The sequence below is a fragment of the Diaphorina citri genome, unplaced genomic scaffold, assembly GCF_000475195.1.
Source record: "Diaphorina citri unplaced genomic scaffold, Diaci psyllid genome assembly version 1.1 scaffold535, whole genome shotgun sequence".
Classification (NCBI taxonomy): Eukaryota; Metazoa; Arthropoda; class Insecta; order Hemiptera; family Psyllidae; genus Diaphorina; species Diaphorina citri.
In genome coordinates this window covers 62,788-73,464 of record NW_007377969.1, presented here as the reverse complement: position 1 = coordinate 73,464, position 10,677 = coordinate 62,788, and the positions used below count along the sequence as shown (strand labels likewise).

General features: G+C 36.9%; 1 protein-coding gene across 1 annotated transcript; it reads left to right on the top strand.

Moving 5' to 3' along the window:
• Positions 1-5,206: 5,206 nt before the first annotated feature.
• LOC103509847 (integrator complex subunit 10) lies at positions 5,207-6,910 on the top strand. Its single transcript, XM_008474480.2, has 3 exons — positions 5,207-5,330; positions 5,950-6,145; positions 6,834-6,910. Exons 1-3 carry the CDS (start codon positions 5,208-5,210, stop codon positions 6,908-6,910), a joined length of 396 nt encoding a protein of 131 aa, XP_008472702.1. The 5' UTR covers position 5,207.
• Positions 6,911-10,677: the final 3,767 nt, after the last annotated feature.

The window sequence follows — 10,677 nt, the reverse complement described above, 5'->3', positions numbered from 1 at the left end:
ATAAAAGTTTTTTTTTTTTTTTTTTTTTTTTTTTTTTTTTTTACCAAAGGTATTAAGTGTTTGTTTCCGTCGTTTGTATCTTGCTGTTTATAATTTTTCATCCTCCGCAAAAATAAACGAACTTTATAAAGACTACTAGTAGACCCAGTCCGAAACCAAACTTGTAACTACCGGCTCCAGATATTTCCCTTAAATTTGAGGAAATATGAGAATCCGGCCGGTGAGGTGATAGTCCATCTGGACTGTCCATGCCGGACAGTCACAGAATAGACTATCCACCACACGAAGTATTCATTGGGACATCTGGCATGGACCAGTTTAGATGGACTAACACTCGAAATCTCAAATCGTTCCAGACTAACCGACCTTTTTAAGTCGAGTCCAGTCGAACCCAAGTCCTTTATTACCAAGTTCGAACCCCAGTCTAATTTTGTTCCGTTAGTCTTATCAAGTCGTTTTATCTTTTGCGGAAAGTATTCAACAGGACAATTTAAGAAGTACATATTTTGTTTTACTATCCATCAAATTATGAAAGATTTGAACAAGAATAATATTGGTTCTCTTTGAAAGAGTCAAACATGCTTTTTTTCGTTTCGTCCGTATTATAGACACGTCCACTCCATCTCGGGTTAATGTGAAATCACGTCTCGTCGCGCAGGTTTTTTGACACGCGTGAAAAAAGGAAATTTCGCGAAATTTGATGCTTATCATCCAACAAACGTGACTACGAAACGTGAAAACATGAAATGCTAAGCGTTTTTAAACTGCAGTGTCGTAGGTAATTTTACCAAGTACATTCCATAAACTTCACAAAGAGGCCGTTAATAATGCAGTAATGGAAAACGCTTGCACACTTGAAAAACAAATAACCTTTACGTTGTATTTTGTAAAAACTTTTTTTTTTTTTTTTTTTTTTTTTTTTTTTTTTTGTAAAATATTGTCGAGTGAGAGCCTGTTCGCACTTGTCGTTCCAAAAAAAAAAAAAAATCTTACCGTGTGTAGTGAGAACACTCTTATTAACGAGCCCGGTAGCGCTCCGCCCCGCCAAGGCAAGAAAGTTTGACCGCGCCACCAGAGATATTATTACATTACCTACAAGGACATTTGGAAGAAAAATAGAAAGTAAAAAATCGAAATCGGATGGAGCTCATGACAAACGGGAAAGGGCCTTTACAAAACTAATGAATTAACCCATTTAGTCTCATACCAACTGAACAAAAGTAACCCATTCAGTCCCAAACCAACTGGAAATAACTCCTCTTCCACAACAGCGCCTGGTTTTTCCTTTGTAAATAAAATAAATAATTTTTTAGCATAGCTATTTATATATTTAGGGTTTTAGTTGTATTGTTCGTTTTTTAGGAAATATTTTGCTAATGATTAATATTTTATTTGATCAACTATTTTAATACCAAATTAATTGTTGTTACTTTTTTTTGTGTCCTCTTTCTCGCCGCTATCTGAGGATAAATCGAATGTTAAAATAATTATTTATCAAAGGAAAAAGGGAAAATTCGTTTTGTTTCGTAAATTTATTTTAACCCATTCGGTTGATTTTTTCCCCTTTATTCAACACCGATATCCATTTTCTCTTTTTTGTGCTGTTGCAAATTACAGTTGTCTTTTTTTAACAGATCGGTAATACCGACACGGTATTTAGGTAGGCTTGTACTCGTAATATCGTAATCAATGGAGAAATATTACAAAGATGAAATTATTTCAAGATTTTCTAAGATTTTTTTTGTAAAGCGCAGGAGAAATAAGGCTTCTGGTGTATTTTCCCCTCTTGATTTATTGGTATTTTAGTCTCATTTTTACCAAGGCAGAAATGTTTATATTTCGAATTTTTTTCCCCAGCTTCTTTGCCCTATTTTTTATTTTTATTTTCAGGCGAGAAAAATTAAAGACCATACTACTGACTTGTGCCATGCTTAATTAAAATCTGCTATTTTTGAAAAGCGTATTTTTTTGTGCCTATTTATGTATGTCTGCTTGATAAGAAAGTTAATTATAATTGAACCTTGATATTTTTATTATTTAAAAATTAAAAGCAAATAGCATCTCAACACAAAATAAAATAAAAAGTGTACCTAGTTTAAAATAAATAATAATTAATTGAAATTTAGGTACTAATATAAATTCTTTAACCCTGTAGGTACCCGGGCTAATTTCCTTACCTTGTGTATTTTTTTATTATTATTTTTTTTATTCGCTCGTTTTCCTGATATTTATGTATAAAGAAAAAATATAATTGAACTGCTATTAATTCTTCTTTTTAGGAAAAAAAAAGTTTAATGATTTACCCCATTTTTATTACTTTTTAGTTAGCTATTATTATTTTTATTTATTTAATTATCTATTAATTTTGCGATTTTATATAAATATATAAAAATGTAATGAATAAAAAAAAATCAAATTAATTATATTAAAAAATGTTTATTCATTTTATTTATTTCTTCCTTCACACCTACATTTCCCATATCTCAGGATTTAGAAGTTGTAGAAGAAAAAGAAAATTTTCATGAATCTCAATTTTTCCTTCAGAAGAAGAGTGAATCTGTAGAAAATAAAATAATAATCTACCAGCTTGGTGAAGTCAGCTCCTATGGTGTAGTGGTCATTGCATTCGCCTTGCATGCTAGATTGGATCATTAAAAGCTCCATTTTGGATCATTAAAAGCTCCTTTTTGGATCATTGAAAATTCTCCCATTAGTGAATTCTCTCGTTGGTGAAACCCACCATTAGAATTTTCTTGTGATTATTAGATTCGTGTGTATTCTTTTCTCCCCCTTTTCCCCTCAATGACGTTTAAGTGAATTCATTAGGTTTTTCTTTTCATTATTAGAAATGGGCACTTTTTGACCGCTTTCTGGCAGTTTTCCGCTTGGGGTTTAAAATCCCTTGGACGCCCAGAGTTAGCGGTTAGATGGTAGTTAGCAGTTAGCATATTGTGACTTGACCGACAGATGTGAACAATTCCATTTGATCGCCAGTAAGAATATTTTGCCGGCGCGAACGACATTTATTAACAAAGCATCTTATTAAAAAAAAAAAATGTTTTGACTATACCGTGATTGCTGGAGCCTGGGCGGCATTCCATAAACAAAAAGTTCACACTTCGCAAAAGGTATGACACAATATTGCCGGAGAAAACCCTTCAAATACCTTACATAACCATTATAATGGATGCTGTGACGTCAAAATTTTGCGAAATGTAAAGTACAAAGTACAAAGCCATCAGTGCAAAGTTGCAAACGACCTACTGTCCGTAGTGTTAAAGCGCTTTAAAGGAAAAAAGTGCAAAGTTTATGGACCGCTGCTCTGCACTAAAGTGGTAATTGGGCTCTACTCCTGCACAGATATTTGCCTGCTTTGCTTTTTTTTTCGTAGAACTGAGAAGTTTCTCTGGTTATATAAGAACCAAGTTTGGGATTATTGAGATATTTGAAAAATCCTACAATGAGCTCCAAAGTTGTGATATTATAACACAAAGAAACGGCAATTATTATTATAACATGATTATCAAATCTGAGGTCAAAACTCCGGAAAAACTAGTGATGGGCCGAGTGAATGATTTTACTCGAGTGGACTCGAGTTTGACTTCACTCGAGTGCACTCGATTATTATTTTGTTCCTTCAATGGTCGAAAATTTAATTTAGTAACCTATTTGCCCTTCTAGTTAAAAAGTTGAAAGAGTCATGACATCAAAGTTTACAAAATCTGCAGAAATGACTCTTTGGACCTTTTCATTAGAACGGTAAATAAAAATTGAATTTTCGATGAAAACCTATTTGCCCTTCTAGTTAAAAAGTTGAAAGAGTCGATCATGACATCAAAGTTTACAAAATCTGCAGAAATGACTCTTTGGACCTTTTCATTAGAACGGTAAATAAAAATTGAATTTTCGATGAAAGTTTTCTTCGTTTTGACCTCACATTTGAATTTTTCAAAAAATTTTACGTAAGAATCGACCTTTTATTCATAAATTTCATCCAAATGCAACTGCTCCATTATAATCAAACATGGCTTCAGTTTGGCATTATTTCTTCTATCCATGGTTCTGCGACCTCCTCGGAGTTTTTGGCGCGAATTTTCTAAATACCTCCGCCATGTTAGCTTGTTAACGTTAATCTCTAGAACGCCGGGATCCTTTCTCACTTTGCTTTGCCTGATGATGGGGCTGATCGCTGATGCTGACTTTGCACTTTGCACTTTTGAGTTCGCACTTCGCATCGCAATTTCAATTTCCTTTTCACAATTTTCACCACGCCTTGCAACCTCGTGGTCCCCCCAAATTTCGCCGTTTCACTTTTTTCCAACGTTTCATGACGTATAATTTCCTTTCTTTTTGATAATTTGGTGTCCGTCTACTGAACCAAACAGAACTTTTCGTTATTGACGCAGCAGTTTTCGGAATTAAAAGACGAGTGTGCAAGTCGCTGCAGTAAAGTACAATATTGTCATATTGTTAACGCAAATACTAAACTAACAAAAGATGTAAGCCTACCTATAAAAGTAAAGAGGAAAACCACAAAATATAAAATGCTTTGGAAGTACAGTTACCTGCAACTTTTGCAAGTCGTTCAGTGAGTAATTGTGTTGCAATTGAAACCAGACTGATACAATATTGTGATATTGTTAACGCAAATACTAAACTAAACTAATAACAAAAGATGTAAGTAAGCCTACCTATAAAAGTAAAGAGGAAAACCATAAAATATAAAATGCTTTGGAAGTACAGTTACCTGCAACTTTTGCAAGTCGTTCAGTGAGTAATTGTGTTGCAATTGAAACCAGACTGTCAAAACTCAGAAACTCGGTTGACCATTCTTCTGCCATGCCTCCAGTAATGTACGAAGACCCTGTTTTGAACACGGATGCAATGTCCACCGAGCAGTATTTGATCTACCAGGCCAAGTTAGCGTTGAAACAAGGAGACCCGTATGCATCCAAATCATGGATGATAACGGCGAGAACTACAAAACTCAGAAACTCGGTTGACCATTCTTCTGCCATGCCTCCAGTTATGTACGAAGACCCTGTTGTGAACACGGATGCAATGTCCAACGAGCAGTATTTGATCTACCAGGCCAAGTTAGCGTTGAAACAGGGAGACCCGTATGCATCCAAATCATGGATGATAACGGCGAGAACTATGTTCCCTGATAACTTCAGCGTACAGGTAAGGGTACCTATTTAGATGCAATGTCCAACGAGCAGTATTTGATCTACCAGGCCAAGTTAGCGTTGAAACAAGGAGACCCGTATGCATCCAAATCATGGATGATAACGGCGAGAACTATGTTCCCTGATAACTTCAGCGTACAGGTAAGGGTACCTATTTTGTCCCACTATTTGTTCAAACCAAGGCTAGAACAAGATGATGTAGGGCAAGGAACTTAAATTGAGGTGAAGACAATGAATAGGTAGGTAAGGTTGTAAAAGGGTCAAGTTTGCAGTTATGTATCGGGTTAGGATGTGCATTGTGCAAGGACTCTTAAAGGGAAGAAAATCAATACATTGATAGCATAACTTAGCACACAATTAATCCGAGAGAAGAGATGGAGGACAATGAATAGGTAGGTAAGGTTGTAGAAGGGTCAAAGTTGCAGTTATGTATCGGGTTAGGATATGCATTGTGCAAGGACTCTTAAAGGGAAGAAAATCAATACATTGATAGCATAACTTAGCACACAATTAATCCGAGAGAAGAGATGGAGTACAATGAATAGGTAGGTAAGGTTGTAGAAGGGTCAAGGTTGCAGTTATGTATCGGGTTAGGATGTGCAAGGACTCTTAAAGGGAAGAAAATCAATACATTGATAGCATAACTTAGCACACAATTAACCCGAGAGAAGAGATGGAGAAGGGAGGTGGTATTTGATACAGAAAAAAGGCAGGAGCAATAGCATGGATGTGTAAGTATCTACTGTTCTTTTTTCCCCAGTTTGAAGTATATGAGATTGAGAAGACAGCTGGCAACACCACAGAATGTGCCCGATGCTTAAGTGCTCTGTTCCAATCATTCCCCACTGAGCGCATCCTATGGAATGAGATTCAAATGATAATACAAGCTCTCCGTAGTGACTCGCTAACTCCAGAACTTCAGTTTTATAATGACATGTTCCTTAGCATATCAGAAGGTAGGTAAAATTCTAAAAAAGTTAAATGCAAATTTATATTCATTACTTTTTTTTATTGTTGCCAAAACATATCTACTCAGGCTGGGTGAGGTAATAATAATAAAATGCTTATTTATACTGCTTGCATAGGACTGAAAAGTCCCTTTGCTCCAGCAGTAGGCTACTACTATTATTGAGTGAGGAGAATGTAAGGAGGTAATAATAATAAAATGCTTATTTATACTGCTTGCATAGGACTGAAAAGTCCCTTTGCTCCAGCAGTAGGCTACTACTATTATTGATTTTTATTCATTACTTTTTTTATTGTTGCCAAAACATATCTACTCAGGCTGGGTGCGGAGAATGTAAGGAGGTAATAATAATAAAATGCTTATTTATATTGCTTGCATAGGACTGAAAAGTCCCTCTGCTCCAGCAGTAGGCTACTACTATTATTGCGGTCAAATTCTCAAATTATATTGAGGATAAAATTCCATACCTTGGCTGGGATTGAACCCATGCCCTCCTGTTTACCAGGCAAGTTTCTTGACCACTACACTACCAAGGTAGTCACCAAATCTAAAGTACTTAAAACCCCTGTTACTATAAACCTCAGAAGTTTTCTGTGATAGTTAACCCTCTGTATCAATAAAGAAATAGAGTACCTACTGATTTGATTTGAACTCTGTTTGTGTTGTGTGTTGTTCAGTTATTCAGAAGCAGATCCTAATGAAGATGGCCGAGAGAACCAAAGACCCAATGATTTGCCCGCGGCGATATCGCTGATTATTCTTTCATGATTTCATAATATTTCGATTCATCACTTCAACATTTCGATTCTCCGATATCAGCGATATCACACACCTCATCCCCTCATATACACCATCACACAATCACACGTCCCAGTTTCATTCCAGTGAGATTATTTATTTTGGTCTAAAAGTGAGTGTCATAGTCTCATGGAGTTGTTCCACACTGGACTATGTCTGTGGCAACTCATGAAGAGTAGTCTCCATGAGTGTCATAGTCTCATGGAGTTGTTCCACACTGGACTATGTCTGTGGCAACTCATGAAGAGTAGTCTCCAAGGGCCGGGCTCATACACTCCTGGGTCATCAAAATCTTCATTTCTTTCGGTCTCATCTGGGATTTCTAGGAATGTGAGTTCTGAAGGAGCATAGGCAATCTCAGTTATGGCATTTTTGTCGAACGGATAGATACCGGTTGCTCGAAAGCCACTGGTGATATTCTGGATAGTCATGCTGAGACTCCAGGCCGATGTAAGAATGTCTAAAAGGGGTTTACTCTGGACATGGCTCTCTATACAGAAGACATGGAGGAAGTCCACTCCAGACTCAAAGCAGGAGAGAAAGGAAGACTCACCAATCTCATGATGGCATCAACATACCATTGTCTCCGTAACAAGAACATGTGTATTGAGTCTATATTTGGAGTGGTCAAATCTCTTGATCAGTTCCATCCAGGTGGTAAACTCACAGACAAGCTGACAGTGACCACCACGACCTAGGGTTTACTCTGGACATGGCTCTCTATACAGAAGACATGGAGGAAGTCCACTCCAGACTCAAAGCAGGGGAGAAAGGAAGACTCACCAATCTCATGATGGCATCGACATACCATTGTCTCCGTAACAAGAACATGTGTATCGAGTCTATATTTGGAGTGGTCAAATCTCTTGATCAGTTCCATCCAGGTGGTAAACTCACAGACAAGCTGACAGTGACCACCACGACCTCACATACCATTGTCTCCGTAACAAGAACATGTGTATTGAGTCTATATTCGGAGTGGTCAAATCTCTCGATCAGTTCCATCCAGGTGGTAAACTCACAGACAAGCTGACAGTGACCACCACAACCTCTAGTGGCAGAGTTAGACATTTACACTTCCTTCCCCTAGCAAGGCTGCCTGTGCTTCAATACTGCACCCGACTCCTATTCAATGACCAAATATATTCATCTGAATAGCGTGCCATACGTCTTCACTTTCACAAGGAAAATGTGGCAAAAAAGATTTTAAACAGTACATGAACAGCTTCCTTAATGGAATCCAATATATCATGAGTGCTGTCAATGATTATGTAGACAAATCGTGGATCTCGGAAATCCCCTACTGCAGCAACAAAAGGCTGCAAAGTTCTATTTTTATATGGAATCCAATATATAATGAGTGCTGTCAATGATTATGTAGATAAATCGTGGATCTCAGAAATCCCCTACTGCAGCAACAAAAGGCTGCAAAGTTCTATTTTTAGAACCCAAGAATTTTCTCCTACTAGCTATTATTTCATTAATTTCTAGAGCTTCATCCACCAGTAGTACAAAACTTTCAACAATCATTTTACGCGAGGGTCGGATTCCATTCACTTTCCGAGCACTGGGGACCTCTACAATATAGGGTAAAAGTAGAATGGCAATAGTGTCCTGTAACTCCAAGTTGTCGGTTTGTTCAGCCTCTAGCAAAAAAATAGAAATTTTATTATAGACATACTTATCTACATCTTTCCTCAACTTTCCTTTAGAGAGATCCTTTTTAGCCAACTGGAAGATGCGTTGTCTGTATAATACAATTTGCTCGGGCAAATTATGTGCTGCTTCAGGGTACATAAGATCGAAGTCGTATAATACAATTTGCTCGGGCAAATTATGTGCTGCTTCTGGGTACATAATATATGATCGAAGTCCTCTGCAAGAAGCCTATATCCCTTAGGCTCTTTCAATCCTGGGAACAAGTTGAAGTAGCTAAAAATGCTATCATTGCAAGAAGCCTACATCCCTTAGGCTCTTTCAATCCTGGGAACAAGTTGAAGTAGCTAAAAATGCTATCATACTTTGATGCTGATTTTGATAGTTGTTCTAAAGGGTGAACTTGTAATTTTTTACACCAGTTGCTGTATTCATTCAAATGGAGGCCAGTGGCAATGAAGTACAATTTCCTTTTAGTTTCGATTTTTTTGAATGGCAATCGAAGTCCTCTATCCCTTAGGCTCTTTCAATCCTGGGAACAAGTTGAAGTAGCTAAAAATGCTATCATACTTTGTTGCTGATTTTGATAGTTGTTCTATTTTTTTTTGTATATCTTGTAAATGGGTGCTTCTTTCACCATAACATACATAATTTTGATATTTACAAATCCATAAAAATAAGGGTTGTGGTGAATGGGACTAGGGAGCTGTCTCCCTCCACTTGTTAATTAGAACATGTTCTGGCTGAAAACTTTTACCCAACCAGGAAAGATGTTCTTCCACTATTGGATTATCTGAAACATACAAAACAAAACAATTAAAAATACAAATCAAAATGATGATTGAACTGTAGATACTTACATAAATACGAGTATGTAGTATTTTTGTATTTTTTTTTATGTATATATATATATCTTGTAAATGGGTGCTTCTTTCACCATAACATACATAATTTTGATATTTACAAATCCATAAAAATAAGGGTAGTGGTGAATTTACTGAAGAAGAGATTTTGTTTGAGCAAATTTGAATTTCTTGGAGGACAAAGCGTAATTCATCTTGGCTAATGTTTCAACACTACACTACCAAGGTAGTCACCAAATCTAAAGTAAAACCCTTGTTACTATAAACCTCAGAAGTTTTCTGTGATAGTTAACCCTCTGTATCAATAAAGAAATAGAGTACCTACTGATTTGAACTCTGTTTGTGTTGTGTGTTGTTCAGTTATTCAGAAGCAGATCCTAATGAAGATGGCCGAGAGAACCAAAGACCCAATGTAATGTTTCAATATACTTTACCAGAAGATCTTCTTCATCTGTGAACACTCTTCTGTTGTCATATCGAGATTGGTAGGAATAGGAGGTTGTCCCAGATGATTTGAATCTTTTAACTTGTCTAACTAGTGTGGCTAATTTCACACCATGGGCTTTACAAGCCTCACGGTATGAAAGTTTTCAGTCCGGAAGTGGAAGGGCCGGGCGCGTTCAGTCCGGAAGTGAAGGGCCGGGCGCGTTCAGTCCGGAAGTAGAACGGCCGGGCGCGTCCAGGCCGGAAGTGGAAGGGCCGGGCGCATTCAGTTGTTCTAATCGGTAGGGAGCTGTCTCCCTCCACTTGTTAATTAGAACATGTTCTGGCTGAAAACTTTTACCCAACCAGGAAAAATGTTCTTCCACTATTGGATTATCTGAAACATACAAAACAAAACAAAACAATTAAAAATACAAATCAAAATGATGATTGAACTGTAGATACTTACATAAATACGAGTATGTAGGGTCTCCTAGAATTTACACTTTCTTGGTTCTTCTTGAAAACATATGTTGTTTTTATCATTGTCATAATAACAACACTAACACTTTCTTGGGATATTGAATTTCCGAGATGGGTTTCCAATCTTTTGAGGCAAGAAAAGCTCCGCTCAACCGACACACTTAAGAATGTCTAAAAACCGTTCCTTGTTTAACTGTCTGTCGGGATATTTGTTCCAGTTTGTCATAACAGTTGCATCCCAGTGGTGTTCAATTGTTTTTATCATTGTCATAATAGCAACACTAACACTTTCTTGGGA